The 23318-nt window shown below is 45.4% G+C and overlaps 1 protein-coding gene across 3 annotated transcripts; it reads right to left on the reverse strand.

Moving 5' to 3' along the window:
* Positions 1 to 18: 18 nt before the first annotated feature.
* mrvi1 (murine retrovirus integration site 1 homolog) lies at positions 19 to 22850 on the reverse strand. Of its 3 annotated transcripts, none has more exons than XM_077023625.1 (41): positions 22694 to 22850; positions 22483 to 22590; positions 22219 to 22399; positions 21997 to 22055; positions 21870 to 21909; positions 21614 to 21772; positions 21361 to 21478; positions 20447 to 20497; positions 20278 to 20355; positions 20141 to 20197; positions 19746 to 19805; positions 19459 to 19514; positions 19244 to 19337; positions 18942 to 19073; positions 18730 to 18797; positions 17958 to 18558; positions 17547 to 17679; positions 15523 to 15566; positions 12611 to 12731; positions 12290 to 12446; positions 11427 to 11895; positions 9561 to 9779; positions 8060 to 8166; positions 7808 to 7872; positions 7243 to 7416; positions 6624 to 6701; positions 6477 to 6517; positions 6273 to 6329; positions 5767 to 6177; positions 5524 to 5602; positions 5087 to 5213; positions 4847 to 4877; positions 3835 to 3975; positions 3560 to 3691; positions 2524 to 2671; positions 2377 to 2426; positions 2049 to 2267; positions 1768 to 1832; positions 1079 to 1198; positions 629 to 757; positions 19 to 530 (listed from the first exon to the last, which is right to left on the reverse strand). In XM_077023625.1, exons 1-41 carry the CDS (start codon positions 22833 to 22835, stop codon positions 293 to 295), a joined length of 5559 nt encoding a protein of 1852 aa, XP_076879740.1. In that variant the 5' UTR covers positions 22836 to 22850; the 3' UTR covers positions 19 to 292. The 3 variants fall into 3 exon arrangements, with proteins under 3 accessions (XP_076879740.1, XP_076879739.1, XP_076879738.1); XM_077023624.1 differs by having other exon boundaries at positions 19 to 527; positions 5087 to 5228; XM_077023623.1 differs by having other exon boundaries at positions 5087 to 5228.
* Positions 22851 to 23318: the final 468 nt, after the last annotated feature.

Consider the following 23318-nt stretch of genomic DNA (forward strand, 5'->3'; position numbering starts at 1 on the left):
TATATATATATATATATATATATATATCTGTAACATCAGCTGATTGTCAATGTTAAAGCCACATTTTTCCATCTAGGTGCTATACGACACCTAAATAAATCTACACTGAAATGATGGTTCTCTTATGAGTGCTTGGTCCTTAAAGAACAACAGGAATTTAGTGATTTTTGGCTACTGCAGTTTAAAAGCGTCTCTAGAACAGTTCTGACTGTAGTTACTAGTGTTTCTGAGTCAGCCGAGCCAGCCAACTCGTCAGATCGGTGTCTGGATGCAGATTTGGGCACCCCTTGCTCTACTCTGGGGTGGGTCTGCTCTTGGAGTCCACATGCAGCCCAAAAAACTTCTTCCCAGGAACACCAGACTTCGTCGACGTGTCTCCATGTTCTCCATAGTAGTTACTAAAGAAGTTTACGAGGTTGACCAACATGAACAAGCCTATGAACAAGATCAGGACTCTCCCCAGTGTGGAGCTGCGTTTGAAGATCGTCGGACATAACCGGTCAATGGCTTCCAACGCTTCCTCATACCTACTGAAACAGGAAGGTGCCGTGTTGAAATTAGGCAGTGTAGCTCATCCACGCGTGCATTCACCATTATGTTGCTTAAAAGAAGCTTAATGTCTGATTACCTGTTTGACTTGTTTTCTTTTTCCGCTTCTCCGGCTGTCTGATCTGACACCAGCTGTTTTTCTTCCGCTGACTCTTCCTCTTCCTTGACTTCCTGAAGCTCTTTAATTTTTTTCAGTCCTTCCTGATACCTGCAAAAGTACATGCATGACATACAAGAATTCAGTCATACGTGACGTAATGTATGACATATTCTGGAATGAATGACATCAACATGTCAATAGGAAGGAAGTATTCCTTCCTGCCTAATAGAACTACCTCTCCAAAAGTCTCAGTCACAAGTGTACAGCTTTAAAATGGCATGGTTAGTATGTTTTAAATGATTAAATGTTTTTTTTTTCCGCCTTATTGTAAATTTGCCTGTATGAGCCAACCAGTCAGTTTTCAGCAGTGGAAGCTGTATTGAGGAAGCGGGTGAGTTTGTGTGTTGATGCACATGCGGAGGGCTTTACCCTTTATTGAAGGCTTCTTCCTCGATCTTGGCCTTGATCTGGGCTCTCATCTCTTCCGGGCTGCAGGGCCCTTTAGGCGGGGTGGCCGTGTCACCATCCCGCTCCGCCGTGCTTTTCCCACTGAATTTTTCCCAGAGAGCAACAGTGGGGTTTACACAGGAGACAGTAACACACAGGTGGACATGATGGACCAGTTCCGTGCTGATACTGGTGAACTGACTATACTAGTGGGACACACTCATGGAGCGAAACGTCCAATAAACTGTTTGCGAAGAGAACTGGAGTACTGGTCTACGTCCTGCTCAAAGCATATCCTATCATCGACATGGGCGTATGGCATGAGGGACCTTGTACCTTATTAACCAGTAGCCCAGCGCCTGGTGCCTGTCACACACTCCTGCCCAAATGTTTGGACTCATTCTCAGAACAGTGTGCAAACCCGGCTGGGGATCGGGCTCTTGTGAAACGCTCCATTGCTATTTAGAGCTTGTTGAAAATTTGGGAGAGCTGCATAAATTCTGGTCCTTTGTGAGGCCCAGTGTTTCCTGCTCCTAGTGACCAAATGATACGGGTCGCACATAACAAACCAGCATACAGCATCGCAAAAGCTGCAGTCTGAAGACATGAACATATATGAGGGTGGCTGTGCACGTGCATGTATGCATAAATATATGAAAGTATGTACTCACGTTTCACCCGCACCCTGCGGTGGAGGGTCCATGGGGTTCTCGCTCCTCAGGCTGTTTGCCTCACACTAGACAGTGGGATCACAAAATCACAAAGCCACTTTACGATTTCATCCCTGCCCAGGTGCAGTAAGAGGTCAAGGTTACATTCCTCTGATCCACGGTCGATGCAAGCTAAGCCAATGGGAAAGCAGCTTTGATACAGCATCATCAATCACCCAGTGCACGCACACTGGAGGTCACTGTTGTGACACGCAGGAAGAGGCCACTGAAATGGAGCTCACCAGTACAGGAAGAGCTACGGGGCCAGCGGCAGCAGGCGAAATGCTGGCACTGGGGGCGGGGCCCGAGGCGGGACTGGAGGCGGGACTGGAGGCGGGGTTGGAGGCGGGACCGGAGACAGGGCCAGGGCTGGGCCCCACTGTGGCTGGGCTCTGACCAGGGATGTTCAGGAGGTTAAATTTGGGAACCACGGCCACGCTGACTCTCCTTCGAGGTAAAGCCTTGAATTATGAAAAATACTGTCTCAGATACGGGTTATTTTCCTGGCGCCATGCCAAGTAGCCACTGTACCCCATTGTTTACTTAAACAGGACGGCATCAGCACTGTACCTTTCCTAATGCATTACTCATGGGTCTTAATGGGCGCACGATACCATCCTCTAGATCAGAAGAGCACAAACACATTAGATCATTCAGAATCCAAGCACCGGAGTAGACTATGTACAAGTGTGTCAGCTTTACAGCCTACATAATCACCTCCAGTTTCCATGGAGCCACAGTAACGGTTGGAGTTCTTGGCTAGTTTTTTAAACTCCATCAGCTCAGCGTGGTCCTTCTCGTAGGTCCTCTTCAGGTTCTCCACATACTGCAGCATCACCTCCGTGGCCTTGTTCAAACGCTTTTCCTGCTCCACGAACGCAATTAGGTGAGTAACACAAAGCTCACAGAATGGAGAGCTGCCTCTCATCAAGCAATGATCAGTCCCCAGTGGGGGTTTGTTACTGAAGACATCAGGCACTGAGCTGATCCTGTTTGAGGCGTTACACTACATATTATTTCACTTATTTTACTCTTGTTTTGCATGAACAAAGCCATGAAATTAGGTATCATAATAGTTTAGAATACACTAGAAGAAATGTCTAGCGAGAAATGTTACATACACATATAAGCACACAGTTACTGACCCGTCAGTGATGTACATAGACACTGCAGTCCCAAATAGTTATAAGACAGCACTGTACCATGTAAGTCCTCATAAGTATGATGTAACTTCGACAAAATTGTTTTGAGTAATGGTTCCTTACTGGAAACAGTTTTCTGCTTGCTTTCATATTTAGCTGTTGTGGTGCCATAGCTTTTGAAAAGGTAGCCACCCCTCCAGAGAAGTTACCAGAACCATGTAAGTCAGAACCATGGTTTCCAGAAACATGTAAGTCAGAATAAGGCACGTTAAGGACTGTAACTGCAATTGCTGCCTCTGAGGCATGCAGAATCTAACATTAATAGTGTTGCCCCTGGCAACTGACATACCACGAAGGACGTCTCCATTCACACTGTTTACTTTGGCTTGTTCATTAACCTAAGGGCAAGCATAACATGGAGCTAAATCTTTCACAAACAGAATCTTATCTTCTGGAAAAAGACACACTCCAGCGCAGCTTAAGATCCTCAAAGAGGGCCCAGTGCTCTTAGGAAAACACATGAGGATGTCATGATGTTCTGGGCCAACGTTCAGGTCAGGGGAGGCGGGTGACCAATCGGTGCTTGCTGCGTAGGGCATGGCGGGCCTCACCTGCCGCACGGCTCCCACTATTTCAGCCCGGCTGGAGAGGCGGGTGGCCAGCCGGTGCAGGACTGCTACGGTCTCCACCAGTCTCTGGTAGGACTCCCTCTGCTCCGCGTTGTGCCACAGCGGCGCTGTACCCTGAAAAGCACGAAGCCAAACAGGAGAAAAGAGAAATAAAACCTGTGGACTTGGCAGGCTGGCCCCATCTCCGCCTCCCCCATCTCCTGCTCCTCCTCTTCCTCCTCCTCCTCCTCCTCCTCCTCCTCCTCCTCGTGGCTGACCTTGAGTGAGTTTTTGAACTCTTCCAGTTCCTTCTCTGTGTTCTCCTCGGTGAGGTTGCGTTCACGCTCTGCCAACTTCAGCCGCGTCTCCAGCGTGTAGTTGTCGTTGCGGAAGGCAAGGGACAGCTGCACAAAGGCATTCTGGGGTGGGGGGGGGGTTAGAGAGGGACCTTGTGTGAGCGCTCGGTCCAGCACAGAGAGGCGACCGCCCACGCTAGGAAACCCGCGTACCCTCATAAGCAAGTTCAAGACCAATGACATGGCTTGAATGCCACGTGATGGGACCAAGAAAAAGAAAATGTTTATGTCTGCTAATTAACCCTGTAAACCCAGAAAGCCATCCAGGATCACTCCAAACGTCTGTCTGTTTGAAGGGCCCATTAGGCACGACATCAAAGTGGCTGTGGATATGGGGAGAGCACAGAAATGACCTGCAAACCCTTTGTGCTGTGATGGGATGATCAAAGCATAGGGAGCGTGAGCAACAGAGCCTGCGATGTCAGAGGGAGGTCGCGGGGAGCAGAAGCGCGACCTTTGACCCCGTCCGGCTCGCTGGCGTCATCCTGGGAGCTCATCCAGTCCACAGAGGAGGCATGTTTGTACTTCCTCCACGGCAGGAAACCGCTAAGGCCCTGCGAACTAAGCCGGGCTCGGGAGCACAGACACGGCGTAGGCCACGGACTTTCCATGCATTAGTGCCTTCAAAACAGGCCCGGTCACATGGACACGGTGTTCCGTCCAGACACAGCACGTGTAAGGCCTTGCAAAGCAGCGCTGAGAATCAGCAGTGCCTGCCACAGCCACTCTGACTCATCGCTGAGTAATGAAAAAGAACATCCCCTTAATCGGGCCCATAATCCCTCCTATATACAGCTTGGTTTAATCAACTCTGCTCCGGTGGGCCAAAATGACTTTCATTCCTGCCCCACACGTGGTGAGAGAGGTGGGGTTGGAGAGCTGACACGCAGTGGTGAGGTGTTAAGGTGTGCGGAGAAGATGATGAAGCACCTACCTCCACTTCCTTCTCTGTGAGCGGAGGTGCACTGAAACACACACCACACAGACTTTAAGCCATTGCTCCGATGGTGACCAGCACTCTTATATACACAACACAGAGACCTTTATCCACTGTAATTATATATGACTGTGTCACATTTTGCTGATGCCTGCAAGTCGCTCTGGATAAGAACGTATCCCGAATGCTGTGAATACATGCGGGACTGCTCAGAATGCGAGGGCAGAGTGTGCTCACCAGGCCACCGTAGTGCCTCTGTGCAGTTTCAGCTTGCGCAGCATGATGTCGGAGATGTTGGGCATGGCGTCCGCTTTCTCCTTCGCCTCCTCATCTGCTGGGGAGACGGCTGTCGGAGAGCAGGGGGCTGGGGAAAGGAGACCTGCTACTGCTCAGGATGGACCTCTCAAAGCTTTTCTTTTTGTTCCTGGCTATCTAATGATCTGGGTTGTCTATCCACCTATGATGCATGAAACGCCATCTTCTGGTGCGTGCATGTAATAGCATGTTTAAACAGTTCCATAACAGTTCCAGTTGGTGTGATGTAGAAACTGCACCCCCCCCCCCCCCCCCTAATACAAGCAGTATAGATTAACTAAACATTTAATGTTTTAGCTTGTATACACATGGTCTGAATCAACAGGAAGTACTAAAATTGAGGTCACATGAGGTCCAACCTCGTTCTTGTTCGGTCGTCTCACTCAGATCTGGCAGCGTTGATCCTGAGATGCTCTGGGTTCTCATGAGCTTATGCTCCTGGGTGAAGAGAAAACAGGTCCATGAGTTCTGTGGCTGTAATAATCTGACCACCTCAGACCGTCACCGTCACAGAAATGTGATTGTTTGTCTCTTCGTCCCCTAATTTACGTCCCCAAATGAGCCAAAAATTGTAATGTGAAACTACAAATGTCCAACAATACCTCTCGCAGTTTGGACAGTTTCTGGACATTCACAGGGGCCACTGGGAAGTCCTTGTACCCAGGAGACTTCAGCTTTTCGGAGAAGGCGAGGCCCTCATCGTCCTTTGGCGATGCATTCCTCCCACCCACGCAGCCCACCGTATCCCAGGAGACGGCCCTCATGAGAGGAGGGAAGGTGCCGATGGTCTTGATCTCGGCCGTGCACGGCGCTTGCTGGGTGGCCGGACGCGGGACAGGCTTGGCCACTCCCGTCGCCGGGGCCAGACTCTCCGGTTTCAGGTTCTCCGAGTTCTCCTTCTGGGCTGCGGCCGGCTGTCTGGCGGCCACCGCGACGGTGTGGCGAGGAGCCAGGGTGCCCGAGGACACCTTGCGCTTCTCGGACGGCTTCCAGTCCACCAGCTTCCTCAAACTCTACACAGGAGCAGGAGTCAAGCGGACCAGTGTGATGCAATAAGGAAACATAAATAGGAGTGAGGAGAAAGACTATAGCAGACTGCGCGTGTTACCTCATGGTCGGTTTTATTTGCCTCCCCCTGGTCACACACAGCAGGCACCTCCAAACGCTGCCCACACAACAGATACAAAAGCAAAACATTGCTATAATAAAACTACTACGCAAATTTTCTTGGAACAGCTCAGGCATGGCACCTTCACTGGTAAACGAGAGATATGGTGTATAAAATCACATTATTAATCACATCCATACCCACCGTGGGTGAACTTGCAGGGGGGGTTGCATCTGTAACCAAAGCTATGTGAAAAGCACAAAGCAGAAAAGGAGAATAAATGTTCTACAGTTCATAAATCAGGGTGGTAATGAGCGTTCAGTACTAACAGATTGTCGGTGGTGTGTTTACCTGTCTGTGGGGGGGCTGAGAGGGAGCTGTTTCGTGAGGGCCCAGGAGACGAGCCCGGTGTTGCCATGGGCGACGGACCTGTAATTAAAATGCACTCACGGTGACCAGGTGCAGCTTTGCACGCACCACCAACGCTGCACCAGACACGACCTTGCTCACGACCTTCCTCACGACCCTACTCATGACCCTGTTGGTGACCCTACTCACGACCCTGATCACGACCCTGTTCACAACTGCACACTTGGTTTCGTGTGAGGCAGGGTGGAAGAATTATGATTTCCTCTACGGAGGCTCTCAGAGATTCAAGGAGAAGAGACGCACACTTTAAACAATGATATGGTTTGATCGAAGAAATTGTCAGCAAAAGGAAATACATCACAATGAAATTCAAATAAACATTTCAGGCCCCGGTCACATGTAAATAACAGAGAATATTAGCTGTTCCTAATGACAAGGCAACTGTAATTATTCGAGGTTTAGCACAGCGCAAGTGTTTTTTTTTAACCCACATAAACAAGCGATGTGAAAGTTCGTTCCAAACTGCGCGTGCTGCATCGCACCAAATTTCTTCTTGTTTTGCTCTGTGGAGGATTGTTGGTCTACGGGTTGTTGTGCTCACCTGTGGGCGAGTCAGTGAGGCTACACGTGGAACGGCGCCCTCTACGGGTCAGGAAACGGTCGCTCACTTTCTTTGCCTCCTCCAGCAGTTCCAGGTTCTTCTGCCTGTCTTCCTCGGACAGCTGCAGGTCGGGAAGTTCATCCATCGCCAGGTTTATCACATGGCCATCGTTGTCTGTAGCATCGACACACATGCGTGTGCACAGGAAGGCAAGGCCACACATACACACACACACACACACACACACACACACACACACACACACACACACAGATCATCTGTATCACTGTGTCTTAGCTCAACACAGGGCATCAGGCCAAAACAAACTCCAATCAAAGCAAAATTGTCTTGGACCCTTGAAATTTCTTCTCCAAAATAGCCTCAAGAGGGGACCCCATGTTTGACCAAATTTAGACAAGGGCTCTACTGGAAATCACTGTGTACTGTAGCCATAAATCATTAACGGTGTAATTGACAAACTTCTTGGGTCACAAGTACATGAAGCTATCTATCTACTATATCTATTTTCCATGTGCCATGTGGGCCCTAATTTGAAGTGCCTTACCTACTGTAGTGAGGGGCCCAGAGGTGCTGGTGTTTCTTGATAGCCGAGGTCTTGGGCTGACTGGTCTGAGATGGCAAACATAAATATTAGAGCAATGCATTCCATGCATATTGAAACCATAGCAAAAGATCTGCCTCCCATTTCATCTGTTTAAGCCACGTCATTGAATGGAACAAAAGCTGTTCTGGTTGAAATGCCACATACTGGTAAAGCATGAATTTCTTTAATGGAAACAGGCAAGATAAAACAAACCTAGTTTTTTCCAAGGGACGTGGTTCCTGCTTGCTTACTTGTCTTGGAAAGACGATTGTAGGGGGGGCTATAGTCACCTTGACTAGCTTGGTTTCAACCGGCATGTACTAAAAAACACAAAGACAGACACTTCTCACTGACTCATATTTGTATCCACAATCAAACAAAAATAATGACAGTTAGAACCACGTTAGCAAGGCTAGCACATCACCTGTAGCTGTCTCGATTAGCAGATATGCACATTAGCACATCAAAGTTAAAATGTATTTGTTCACATCTAAATGACACTGTAGCAATCATATAGAGACTTCAAGCCCAAACATTCTGCATTGCCATAACATTTGACAAAATGTAAGAAAAACATAGAAAAACAAGCAGACTTTTTTTTATTTAAGGAAGAATCATAAACTGACTGGTTAAGCAGGTGGTCTAGCAACAGCTGGACAGATTTTCCATTTGTATTTTGTTAAAACATCTCCGCAACGTCCTCAGAAAGCCCAGCATCGGTCCGTTGAGAGCTGGCTCCAAACACGCATACCCAAGCTTGTCCCTTGGGAAAACCAGCCTGCTGTAATCACATCCTGTCTCTTTCCAAAGATCAGTCTTTCTGACAGTTCATATTTGTTTCTCTCTTGCTTCTTTGAGTTCCTAGCAACCATCCCCTCATGGTACAACCTTCTATTCCTTTCTGCATTCGGAGAGATGAGCTGCTTTTTCGGTTCCGCTGTGATGCGATGAGCATCGGTTGACATCATCAATACAGTAAGTCAGTACAGTAAATAACAATTAAACAATACCTAATGACAAGGAGTGTTAATCTTGTTCTCTTTCATCAACGACAGCCACCTTTATTTGGTAGGCCTGAAGGCTGAATGTCTGAAGTCTGGGGTTCGATTTCTTGAGTTTAGTGTGGTCCTTGAGGGAAATTCTATCTGAACCTTAAACTTTACGAGTGTCCGTGGGGGATGTCTCTGATCTCTCAAGAGTACCACAGTTTCCTTAATGGAACAGCAGACTGTAAGAGACTTTGATGTCTGAAACGTTTTGGGCTCCAAGAATGAAACAGTACAGACAATCCTGTACTTTCCTGGGACTGTTAAGATAGCGAGATGGTTTTAGTCACGGAGAGAATGTGACAGAGGTACACAAACGACACATTACAGAGCTCCTCAAATTCCCCTCGCTTCACTCTGCTTAAAAGGTCCAGGTGTCAACACAATATTTGAGCTTGAGGGAACACTACAGGCAAACCTCGTGACACTGAGTGAGTGATAGTCAATAAATTACCATGAAAAAACAACACAGCATGTGAGTCACAATGTAAACAACTTCAGATGAAGCTTGAATGATTATTCACATTATTTTTGTTGTATACCAAATTGCAGGTGATAGTACTGCTATGTTAGCAGTGTGTTAGTGTGTGTGTGTGTGTGTGTGTGTGTGTATGTTTATGTGTGTGTGTGTGTGTGTGTGTGTGGCCCTGAGGCAGAAGGTCACTCACGGTGGAGGGTGAACTGGAGGAACTGTCGACTTCCTCAGCAGAATCCTCCTCTTCCTCAGGCAGGGTGGGCATGGCGGGGGCGGCGGGCCGGCGAGAGCTGGTGGCTGGGAGGATGAACGGGGTGTGGGACTGTGGTGCCCCACAGAGGAGAGGCCACGGAGGAGCTCGCTTATCCCGCAAGCCTGACGCGCCACACGCAGCAGAGACGTCCTGTCCGTGCTGCAGGACGATGACCCACGCACGTCGACGCAGATATTTGGGGAAATCACAACACATGGAGAGGCTTAATCATGATTTTGCATGCTGAGATTCTCCTGGTAGCTGGCTGCTGAGGGCACTGTGTCTCCACTGTGTCTCCACTGTGTCTCCACTGTGTCTCCCCTGCCTGTCTCGCCTGCCCCGAGACCTTTCTATTTTCTCCCTATCACTGAGATCCATCACCCTCGATCTGCCAGAAACCTCCAAGAGGAAATGGCTTCTCATGTGCTTTCTGTAAAATTGATGGCATCTCTGATACACAGATCACTTACTGTATATGCACAGAAATGAACTTGAAGGAGAGCAATTGAAAAAGACCTCACTAACTAACATAATATAAGATATATGAATCCTTAACAACATAAAGAAATTGGTCATAACTTGAAGCTGCAAGTTAAATGTATAAGAAAGATTTGCATACTACTGCCTTCTTGCAGGAGAGAGCTGGTCAGCATGGCATCATGTTCCCAGAGGAATGATTATTAATACCGTTCCATCTATTCTCATTTTATTTGTGGCTAAAAAAAACTTTCCTCTGCTTCCTGTTAACCCAAACAAAATGGGAAAAAAATGTGTTTCTTAGAGATAACACTACTTAGAGAGAGAGAGAGAGAGAGAGAGAGAGAGAGAGAGAGAGAGAGAGAGAGAGAGAGAGAGCACGTAAACAAGTTTCTTGTAAGTAAAACAGCCAGATCATATTTTATATAACACCTGTCAGAGTTTGTACAGACAACTGCACAAATGAAAACAATGTTAACAGAATATAAGGCCAGCCATTACACTCTCATACATGTACATACAAGTTATTTAGAAATTAAATATAGCACATCTATTTAAACTGAATCAACATGAACAGACTGAGAAGACGGCACTGTTACACATCCAGAAACATCAGAGATATCTGGAGCACATGAAGTATGTGTAGCACATTTCACTAGATGAGCTCTTCTGATTCCTAAAGTCACTATGACTAACTCTCTTTATTTGCTGCCATGGGTAACCCCTGGTCCACAATCCTTCATTTTCTTCAACGAGGGTCCTACTGAAATGTACATCCTAGCAGATGAACATCCCTAAAAGGAAGAGGCACCTCTGAGAATGCATTCTGTATAGACTGAACGACACATTGGCCTATTAAGCCTGGGTGAGATTGTACCAGTGTAACCCCTTTCAAACAAAGTCTTGAGTAATTACCACATGTTTGAAGTGCCTGGTCTCCGCTGAGCTTTCTTATCAACGTGCAGTTGAATTCATCTGGGAATAATCCTCAGGCAAATGAAAAGTTAGTTAAATAACCTGCTAAGTCGCTCAGGAATGTATTTGTTGAAGACTGACCTGTAGTTAAAGAGCATTTGGTAGTTCGCCAGAATCTAAACTCTGTCCTTCCTCAACATTCTCACCCAGCACGTTTACAAACATGAGACATGTGATCAGGGTTCTAACAAGAAGAGAGGCATCAACTAAAGTCTGAACTAAACAAGCTTTTGCGGGATTTTTTGCCATAAATTGCAGCTACCCCAAAATAAATCTTAGCTTTTTACATTGGAATTTGTTCCCAAACACATTCATTAAGAATGAAGACGATTACTGAAGATGACAAGTACTCACATTTACTGCTGCAGCAGAGTTTGTAGGTTCAGAGTGAGATACTTGGACACTCCCACTTTTTGATGTATCAAAATGTGCCTCCTTCCCAGACTCTAACAGTTGGCTCCTCCCACTGGCTTGTGATTCTTCTTTGCACCTCCCACCACACTCTGAAACGCCTTTGCTTGGGCTAAGGTTAGGTGTATCGAAAGGTTGGTTACTCCCACAGTGCACTGGGTCTGAAGGTATCTCCTTGTCCGCAAGCTCAAAGACCTGAGTCCGTTCACTGAGTTCTGATTCTGGACTTCCAGACTTTATTAACACGGTCTCTCTGTCTTCTATGTCTCCCCTCTCACGTGTGGGACATGTCTTGCTCTTTGTCTTGGAGGTTTTGTCACTAGCAGCTTCCTCTAGAGAGCAGAGAATGTTTCCGCTCTCCCTTTCTTCAGACTTTGATAGAAAGCCGTCACCAAAACTTGGCTCGTCTGGGCTGATGCAGAGAGAAGTTACATCCCAGTGTGATTGATGCATTCAGAAAGCAGTGGCTGATATCATTTAAAAAGGCGTCAGTAGAATCAATTCATCACCACGTGTAATTGATAAACATTCAACCCAACCATATCCTCTTACATTACCTAAGAAAAATGTGGACTTGTTCAGTATGACAGATGGACCTTTCACTCCAAGCTAAAAGCAAAAAAAAAAAGATTTTTGCGGGAACTTCTTAAATGCAACAGTGACTAACTGGAGCTTCGGTGGGCGACAGTGTAAACTCTCTCAGCTTCTGCACAGTCTCACCTAGCATGGGCCGTCCCCCGACAAGGATTTCACATAAACACACACACGACTAGTCCTGTAAGACCTGGAAGAATGTAAACACTAACCTGGCTACACTCTCTGGAGTGAAGCGGTCCGAGAACTTGTCACAGGCTGGTCCGGGGGAAGTTTCCGGTAAGGGGCTCTGAGTCACAGCTGAGCAGCTCTCGCCAGTGCTCTGAACTGGTGAGCTCAGGTCATTAACCAACCCCACAAGAAAAGGGTCTGACAGAGAGGAACCAACATCGTTAAGAAGGTGAACTCTTGTCATACTGACTTTAAAATGAAGCTTTATTGGTGCACCCTATAAAGACAAGAGACAAGACACTGAACCAGGTGCACCAGTAGATAAATGTAGTCGGATATGAAATATGACTAATGTCCAGTACCTGATGTAGAGGTCTCAGAAGTAACTGTATTGGCGCAGTTCACCCACAGGTCAAGCGAGTTAGCTTGCGGGGTCTGGGTTGGGTCATTCGTGTCCTGGGATTCTTCGTGGTTTGCGTAGTTCTGAAACATAGATGCGGGATCACCATGGAGACCTTCAAAACAGCCAAGATCATAAAGCATGGCTTCTCTTTCCTGTTGGCTGTCGCTAAAGTGATTGGTTCTGGAGCAAATCTACTCTGACATTCAAAAGGCTCTGTGATACAGCCTGTGTTTGTGCATTTTCCTGATGTTAGTACGAGAGTCATGAGAATAACGGACCAAAAGATGGAAGAAATCTTTGATATTCAGCATCAAGAAACATCTTAACAATTGTAGTTACAAAAAAATGGTCAGTTATAACACCTATGAAACCTTTTGAATCCATCACCATTAACAGCTTTTTAGAAATCACAACCACTCCACCTGGTTTCCATATGATAATATTGGTGTATCTTAAGGTAAGTGATAGTAGGTTTGCACTGATGTGGTTCATACCAGCTTTATGAAGCTAAAGCCCAAAAACTCTCAAACTCTCAAATTAAGCAATTATTATATAAAATCAAATCAAACAAATACACAGACAGTATGGTGACAGCTAAAGGAATGATTGTGATGAGAATGAGAGATAGGAATCTGCTTTTTTAAAACTTTCTTTACTGCTGTAGTGGTACACCATGCAGTCACACAGCCAGACATAATCCAGTTATGCACAAGACTGAAAATACTGAAATAACCTTTCTGTAACCTTTTTAAAAACTGTATTTATAAGCTTATCTGTGTTCTTATTGAGTTATCTTCCAGGGCACTAAGATCTAAGACAAATATGACATTGGCTCCAATCATCAGCTCTTGTGCAATTCAACCAGATATAAATAGCTTATTTTAATCTTAGGCCTTGACTGATTCAAATGCAAACAGCGGTTACATATTTTGCAGTGTTTCCGAGAGCCATGTGATGAAGCCACAGTGATGAAGACATGATCTGTAACCCGAGACTTCAAAATTATGTCTCAGTGGTTCAATGAGCAGTTTGGAGACCTATAGTTCAAAGACCAGCAGGATTCCTGGAGCATTATCGCCCAGTGAGCCACTGAGCATGGTACACAGATGAATAACGCAGTGTAATCGAATTACGATTACTTCCTGATGGGAATACATCGCTCTCTCCCTCTCCCTCTCTCTCTCTCTCTCTCTTTCTCTCACTTCATTGACCAGAGCTATTTTTAGCAGGTCCCTGCTTATCCATGACCAGAAGAGGTCAGCTCTCAGATGAAAATAAATTCAGAGAAAACATGGAGGTTCTTCTGGCTGCCGGGTCCCCTGGGATCTGTGGTGGTCTCAGGGTAGTGTTTGCTCAGGCTCCATGAGAACGAGAGAGCCCATGTAAGCTGACCCTCAGCTGTTTAAAGTCGGCTGTATGAAACATAGGCTGTTCAGAGCCCAATGAGGAAGACGCACCAAAACAGGAAGACACACCAAAACATGAAGATGCCATAGATCATAGATCGGTAACAAACATAGATGCCCTGATGTGTGTAGGCAGCAGACTGACCTGCGGTAGGGCCTGGAACTGTACACAGCCCAGCTTTTAGAATTGAATGAAATTAACTTTCTCAAAGTTTCCCACATTCAATAAGCAGGATGCTTGCTGTCCAAATGCAGCCATGCAAGTTAACTTCAACTTCAAGGTCCCTGAGACTTTTCAACAGCACATTTTTCAAGCCGACCTGAGTTCTGTATCTCTATTTGAAATCTAGAAAGCATAGACATCCACATATGTGCAAGGCTAGTTCCTCGATAGCTTATGCTCATGCAATAATTCCACACAAAACAGCCATGTTCCAACAGTACCTGAGCGTCCACAGATGCTCCTCCACCAGACCTCCACTGCCTCACAACACTTTTCTCATCCCAGCTCTTGTTTTCGTCTCCCCTTGTGAACCTCTGTGCCTTTCAGCGCTCTAGCTTTTCCTTGCCTCGATGATTCTTTTTTTCTCTCTCTCTCTCTCTCTCTCTCTCCCTCTCCCTCTCTCCCCTCCACCAGCCTCTCTTTAACTCCTGGGAGCTTTGACCATTTAAGGAGAAGGCTTCTCTTGCGTCTCCCGGCTGCTCCTGCTGTGTGCTCTCTTGCCTGACGCTTCAGAGGAGTTGCGGCTGAAGACCGCCAGCGTTGTGGACCCGCAGCAGGCGCCTGCCTGCCCTCCTCCCTCCACCCTGCTCTCCTCTCAGCTCGACTGCGGGGTAAAAACCCCGCAGCTCTGCGGAAGCATTGCCCTGAATGCCCTCAAATCACTGAGGAAACTGCCGAGCTTCTCAACACATCACCAAAATAACATCTCACTGCACAGGAAATGAATAAAGAGTTCAGTAAATAGACATGCCTGGTCACCCATGCTAAACACATCTTTGATGGCTTGGGGCCCATAACTGGGACCATGTGAGCTGAGGTGAATACCTGACGATTATATTTTGTGTACATGCAATCAAAAGCATTTATATTTTATGAGTCTGTGTACCAAAGAAGCCGGTTTTAAATACCTGTTTAATGAGCTGGCTTAGAACAAAGCATGCACTGCTGTAAATATATAATCTAGCAGCCTGTTATGGGCTGATTGTAGGACAGGAAAATAATTCTTAACATTACTTCAGAGGACTTAGTGTTCTGATGAAATTACTGAGATTGAGAAATGTTTTGGAAAACCTAGTGACTCCCCCAAAATGTCTCTACCCCCTCTACTGTCACAACAATCACTGATTCATAAATTAGCAACTGAATTCATGGTGACACAATCAAAGGTGAAAGTTATGACAAACACATACTGCAAACTATTCTGGTAAAAACAACGTGAAAGGTCATAAGAAGAACTCCTACCTTGTGGGTATAATCCTTGGCTCCAGTGTGCAGACTCAAGCCACCTGTTTGAAGAGAGGTAGTCACAAACTCCCTGTTTCATTTGCATCTTGTGGTGTTAAAAAGCACTACAATAGCCATCCTGCCCAATACCCTGATACACTGATGGAGCCTCCACACATCTAATTGGCAGTTGGGTTTTCCATATTTCTTTCAGATTCTTCTCTCCCTCTGTGCCCCTCTCCCCCCGTCTCCATATCTACGGCAACAATTACCTGGCAACCATTTACACAAGGTGCTTGATCCTCTGGCTCAAAGCCTGTGGCCTCATCACACTGGCCCCATTGTGCCGTTTCCTGAGTTGAGCGGCAGTCGCCCAGTTAGTCCGAAACACGCACCATATCCAACGGCACCAACGCCAACTCACGCATGTTTTGCATCGCTGATATTTAGACGCCACCCCACCCCCAAACCACGATTGGATCGAAGATCAGCTGATAATGAAGCCCCATAATTTATGCCTAGTTCAAAGAAGTTTATTGGTGAGATCAGAGCGGAGTCGTCTTTTGTACTTCAGAAGATGCAAACACACTGCGCACATCCACTGCGAGATGTGTTGTTTGTGTGAAGTGTGCTAAGGAGAGCTCTTCACTATTATAAATGGCTGCCCGCAGACTTCCAGACTGTTCTGGAAACACAGCCTTTGGCATGAAAGAAACAGGCTGTATTTGGTTTCTCTGTGGTCCACACTGTCCCTGCTAGACCTGCTGTTCTACAAGGGTGATGCCTTTCTGTATGTACCTTAAGATGCTGCAAGATATAAAATCTGTAGTTCATCACTGGTATGTAGTCATCAAACATTCAACAGCATTTATCACCAGTTTCTGACTACTGCAACTGGCAAATAAGCAGTAAATGCACACTGTCACAAGCCCGTTTTTTCTGTTTGTATTGTAATAAAGATATTGGCATGGTAATTATACTATTTCTATAATGACATACATTATCTGAAGGTGGCCTAAGGCATTTGCACAGGACTGTATACTGTACATGGTCAATATTTATGAGGTTAGCTGCCCTTTGACCTTTTAGATTATTGTCGTTCTGTAATAATGTATGTGTGTCATCCTTATTTTGCATTTGATCTGAATCTCAATATATTAACTGCAAATGTTATTGTGAGGCTTATGAAGTGAAAGGACATTTTACTATAGTTACTATGAATACTCAAACTAAATCTAAGAAAACTTTTTGATGTCATGACAATAATTAAACAAGGACAAGGATAAAGGATACAGATGTTTGAATTAAACATTTATGACTTATTTATTATAGTCTGTAGCTGAGTGCTGAGGTTTTTAATGGCTGACTTATAAGACCTATAGTCACAAGCACACTCCTTTAATATTCGCAAATGATTAGAAGACCTTATTCAATTACCACTGTAAAATTCCCAGAGAAGTTGAAATTCTGAAGGCTATTTCCGTGAAACAGTGCAGTTTCTCAATGAGCTCCTGGAGGAAGCCAGCATAAACATGCCATCTGAAATGGCCTTCAGCACATTTGGTTGCCATGGTACAGGATGTCCGTGTAAGCCTTGATTTTCCTGCTAATTTGCCATGCAAATGCAAACCCCACTGAAGCAGCGAACACAAGAGTCACGTGAGGAGCTAGGGTGAGGATCATGTCTTATTAGTTGCATCACGTCACACGTGCGCACATGCAGCACACGTACATGGATAAATGCATGGTTAAATTAAGCATAGCAACACACAGTATGTTGAAAGCAGTTTTGTTTTCGCCATCTGATCTTGCTTCTCACAAGTGAGAGCAATCTGCACCAGATGAGCTGAACTCTCTACTCGGTGTCTTTCAGGAGTTCTTGGTTTGAGCCACAAAACCCCCTGAGGATATGACAGGAAGAAGCAAACACAGACCCAATCTCGCTTCCTATACTAAAGAAAAAACAAAAACTATCATAAGGAACATTCTGTGCAGGCTTTTTTTTTTTTTTAACGTGACAGAAAAAAAAAAAACGTGACTACCATTTGTGAGAAAGGTTGGGTTTGAGCTGCACGGGCGAGAGACTGACTCCAGTTCAGTGTGAGCGGTGGACTCTCCCATCGTATAGCTGTCATCCACTGATCTCACATCAGGGTGGGCAGAAATATCAGAGAACTTGAGGATAAATTTCAGAAACAAAAGAGTTACAATGCACTTCACTGATTTGGGAAAACTTCCACATTCTTACTGCCTATTTACAAATCACTGGAAAATCAAGTCTGGATGTTACATCATAACACAAACTTGTTTATCTGTTGGTTATTGTTTTGATAATAATGTGTGAGTATTTATAATAACAATAATGTGAATATTTCAAAATGTGTTTAGCGTTGACGACTGGGCCCAAATCGTTATGTTTAGGTAATGTATCACCAGTGACTATGACAACATACCAGTGTGTTAGAGGAGACTTGCCCCTCTAGGGCACTGAGCTGTCTTTCAGATTCTGCACTTCTTTTAAGTGCCTCCTCCACCCGTTGACTGACAGCCTCCATCCTCTCCCGTTGCCCATTCTCAGTGTGGTCGACCAGCTGGGTGGCATGCATTGCTCCGCCCACCGCTACCTCCACCTGCCTAAGGGACTTCAGCATGCTCGCCGCCACCATGTGCTGCCGGTCCGTGTTGCCTCCGCTCACGTCACCGGTCAGCTCCTTCGCCACTGCCACGTCCTTCCTCTGAATTGCCCTGTGTGCCTCAGCCCGGTTCTGGGCATCTCTAAGCGCGCTCAGCATCCGCTCCATTGCGGTGGGCCTCTGCCTTCTCGTGTCTGCCTCCCGATTGGCTGCGCTAATCTCAGCCTCTAGGGGCCAAACCTGTTCCTGCAAGGCCCTGGCGGCCTCCTGGGGCTCTCCAGCCATGCGATTCCCCTCGGCCCCCAGCCTCAGGGCCCTCCGCCAGGTGACGCCGGCCGCCCCGCGGGCCTTCTGCGTGGCTTCTGTCAGCCTGAGCTCCTGGTCCTCCCACAGTACCCGTGGTAGATCTAGCTCGCTTAGCCTGCAACCACAGCAACAGGGGGACACATACACACACACACACACACACACACACACACACACACACACACACACACACACACACAGCTGAGGAATGGTACTGTTTATGAAATCCCTCAGACTCAAATGAAAATCTCTTCAGGGGGGACTACACAGAGACGATGTTTCTCACACTGTCAGAAATTGCTGTTTGGAGCTTGTTCGTGCCATCGTTTTGCCTGTATAATCGCAGACAGCACCCTGGAAAAGAAATAAAAAACAAACTCTTACCATGCAAGAATCTGTAAGTAAAATAGACAAAGATCAAATCCCTCCTACATGACAGAATGTTATCAGTGTCAGCCAACATGTTGTGAAGACATATATTTGATAATCTCCTCTCACAGTCTCAGATGTCGCCATGTGGATGTCGTGTCTCAGATCTGCAAACTTGTTATTGTGGGTGAAATTCTGGCGGTCGCCCCTAGGGGGCAGGATTTCCAGCAGTGAGCCACTGTTCTCCTCCACACACGTCCCCTGCCATCAAAGAAAAGCGGATCTTAGGACACTAGACCCTGGGGGCTTTGACATGTGCTGTGACGATCCTGCTTCCAGATCAAAACATGCACTGTGCTCAAAATGTGCTGGTGCTAAACTCAGCATGGGGAGATGATAAAGCACCAGTGAGTAGATGCTGAGAGGACTACCGACTGAGCCTCCAGTATCTCATGGCGTAGGGAGTAGATGTTAGGCACACAGCCTCTCTGCAGGCTGGAAGAACTCAAAGAATGTTTCTCAATCCTGCAATAAAAAGAAGCAAAATTAATACCAAACATAATGATGAACACAATGGACGTAATGATGTGAGTCCAGACATTTATACCAAATAGGTCAATAAAATAGGCAAGTTCCTGGGATTTACCTCAAGAGGGCTTGATATGAGAGTTCTTGTAATCTCAGCAGTTCAGACTGCAGACTCTTCCATAGCAGATGAGGAAGGCAAGACAACATGTTTATATTTTCTGACTGATCAATTCTTATCTCAGTTCTTATGTCACATGTTAAAGGTGGACACAGGAGATTGAAAATTGAAAACCAAAGCCAAATATAATTCAGTGGAATTTGGCTTATGCATTGCATTGCATTACTTCAAATAATTGGGGCTAATATTTTACTTTGATTTCAGTTTGAATGCTGGAAATGCATTACCTCGATAATTTTGTATTGTTCAAGATATGTGTCTTTCAAGTTCTGCAGTGTAATGTGATTCTGAAAAAAAATTAGTGTAAGTAGGCAGAGGCCATGATGAGTAGCCTACAATGTAATGTAGCATCGCTAAATCATAAGCATCAAAAATCATCAACCATCAATGATTAATCATCTAGTTATATTAAAAGTAGACAGCATTAAACTGTGCTTGTTAAAGAAGAAAAAAACAATGAAACAGCTAGTTTAATGTTCTTGTCCTTTCTTAGAAAGTTGAATAGCTGTTTTACAACATATTTGGTGGACGACTGGTACCAATGTGTTGGCGTTAATGTGGCTTTCAGTGGTCATTGACAACTGCATGAATAGCTTTTCATATAGTGAACACATCTGCTCACCCTGGTCATTTCCTGTTCTCTCACTTCCAGGAACATGCGAGCTTCCTTCAGTTCTTCCTGTGATCAGTGAAGAACCACAATTAGGAGTGAAACTCCACTGACGACCCATGGCCTATTCTTTCAGGAGGTCCTCTCACCTTAATGCTGCCGTTGGCTCTGCTAAGTTTGTTCAGCTGGTCTTCAGCACAATTCCTCTCCAGTGTTAGTTTAACATTCTGCAGAAAAACAGTGAAGATTTAGGGGTATGCCACACAATTTGCTACATGATTAAATTACAAATATTTATAGATATATAAATAGTTATACCATCTCTTCGGTGACTTTGATGTAGGCCTTCAAATGTTCACTCTCCTTCATCTAAAAGATGAAAAGCACTGTGATTATAATGAGCACAATAGTAGAAGCCCTTCAGTTAAATCAACAAAACCACTGCATGTTACAGCAGCAATCATTACATCTAAATAGCTCTACTTTTAAAATAAAAACTTGTAAGGCTTTAGGTCAGCTAATACATTTCACTGAGGGTCAGATAATACAGTTTCAAAGGGACCTTCTAAAAAGTTATCAAAGAATAGTTTTTAATGTAAAAAATGTAAATGTGCCATATTTTGTCAATTGTGATTTTTACACCCCAATCGAAATTTGTCCTCCGCTTTTAACCCATCTGTGCAGTCAGAACACACACACACACACTAGTGGTTACTAGAGGGCTGTGGATCACACGTGCCCAGAGCGGTGGGCAGCCCTAGCCCGGCGCCCGGGGAGCAGTTGGGGTTAGGTGCCTTGCTCAATGGCACCTCAGTCATGGCCTCAGGTCTGGGAATCGAACCCACGACCCTCCGGTCACAAGTCCAGTTCCCTAACCACCAGGCCATGACTGCCCTTTTCTTGCCACTCAACACTACACCAGAAGTTAAAATCACATTCCCTCACTTCATGACAATGGAGGTTGTAGTGATGATTTTTTATTTTATTTTTAATATGTCAGGCTGTAAAGTCTCTGCACTATCACACTACTGCAGCACTGCCACAGTTTCAGCTGACGGGTCTCGAATTCTCTAAATATTATTGCTACATCACCATTTTGTTCAGGTCGCAATGACCTCTCAAGAACCATTAAGCCAGCAAAAAGTCTTTTTGTGTTTTTTTAAACGGTGCTACCCAGAAGCCCAAAGCCCCGTCAGTAATGGTTTAAGTGCTCTAGGAAGAATGTGGCGGACCAGTGTGTGGTTCTGGGCCTGAGTCCTGGCGGCTCTCTCCTGACTCTCTCTCACGACTCCCCTGGTTTCTTCCAGCTCCTCCGACTGAGCGTGTGCCCTCGCTACAAACCGCTGGGCACTGGTGATGTCAAACAAACACATGGAAGACAGTTCAATACTCTTTACGGCAGATTCATAGGGAGAACACATGCTGTGCCACTATATAGTTAATGATTACAATCACATATGCTCCAGAAAAACAACAATCCAGTACCTGGCTAGTTTGCTGCGTAGCTCAGATACCTCCAAAGTCAGCTGTAGGTTTGTTTCCTCACACTGGGACAGAGTGTTGAGGAGGACACAGTTCTGTCCACTCAGGCTGTGCTGAGCCTGCTTCAGTTCTGACACCAAAGTGAGCAAATCACTCGATTCACTGGAGCCAAAGAACAGGTACAGATACAGTGGAAAATGGGCCTCCCATCACCATTTAGTTCGCCATGAGACATGAGAAAAACTTGAGGACCACTGACCGATGACATTCAGCTTGGACTGCGAAAGTGGTTTCGTTTACTGAAGGAGAATAAGCATAGAAGAAAACAACATTAACACAATGCAAAGCTCATGGCACATAATAAGACTTCCTGATATGAAATTTACCATTCCCAGCTCCTTTGCTTGAGTCTAATCCGGGTGTACGCAGGTTGTTGTCACATAATCTACAAATCAATAAAGTTTGCTTAAACACAAATTCTTAACAATTTAAATTAGCCCAAACTGTTAAAAGCTAGTATATAAATTAAATAATGTGCACTTTTTCATATCTTGCACTTTTTTTCACTGCAGACTTATTGTTAAAGACCAATTGTAATCATGTCTCACCGGTCTTGGCTACACTGAGCAATCCATTTTCTCATAGTGGCGTGGAAGGTGTCTCTGCTGATTAGAGGATCCTTGTCCTCTGGATCAAGCATAAACTTCAGGACGGTCAGTTTGTCCTGTCCAGGACTGTGTCCCGTCATGGCCCGTAGATACTGCACTACGCTGGAGACCAAGATCTGTCCTGTTGGAGAGAGACACCTCTGAGGTTTGCCATACACAGCTGATACCACACAAACCTTTCAGCAAGGCAAAAGCACACTCTACCTCTGCCTGCGCTCCCACATGCCTCAAAAGTCATGTTAAGAAGCTCTTCTTCAGAAAAGCCATTCATGCTGGTTTGGTCACAAAAATCCTCATCGTCGTCCCGAAAGTCTGAGGCAACGGAAAGTGGCGTTGAGACTCGGAATGACTTCTCAAAATTAATTTGTACACTCATAAAAGCTCTGGCCATTAACCTGTGGTAAAAGTGCCTTACTGTCACTGCTGTCAATCATCTGTGAAGGATCAGCTGAGTAGGTTCCAGAGTCGATGGACAGGCTTGGAGCGGGGTATCCATGATGACCACCATTTTGTGCCTTGGGTAGGTAGGAGAGGGAGAGCCACTCACTGTCCTCCATTTGTTGACTGGGCAAATTTTCTGAAACACTCTGAGCTACATTAAAATTTACTGAAGCCATTTCCTGGGGAAACAAAATGGAGCCTTGCTATTACCATGAGTGATTTATGTCATATTAATGCCAAATATCTTCTCCTAGATCACAATAACATTGCTATCAGTTGAATAATGAACTTGTGTTATCACAAAAGAACTAGTGTTAATTAAAAAGCACCTGAGCTAATTTTCCAAGAATTGTCTGATCGGTAAAATTAAATAGAAGCTGCAAGTCTGGCAGAAAGCCTCAACCAGCTGAACAAAGCAGTGAACACAGATATCCATAAAGATACATACCTCTTAAGTGAGAAACCTCCATTCCAACTTTAATGTATCATGTCCAGTCCCTAAACATACCAAATATTGCATAGGCTGTTCTTATTGATGGTTTGGACAGTAGTGTTGGTAATATGTGAGTTGCATCCTGTTGCGAGTAGCTAGGGGTAAG

Source organism: Brachyhypopomus gauderio, chromosome 12, assembly GCF_052324685.1.
Source record: "Brachyhypopomus gauderio isolate BG-103 chromosome 12, BGAUD_0.2, whole genome shotgun sequence".
In the NCBI taxonomy this organism is placed as follows: domain Eukaryota; kingdom Metazoa; phylum Chordata; class Actinopteri; order Gymnotiformes; family Hypopomidae; genus Brachyhypopomus; species Brachyhypopomus gauderio.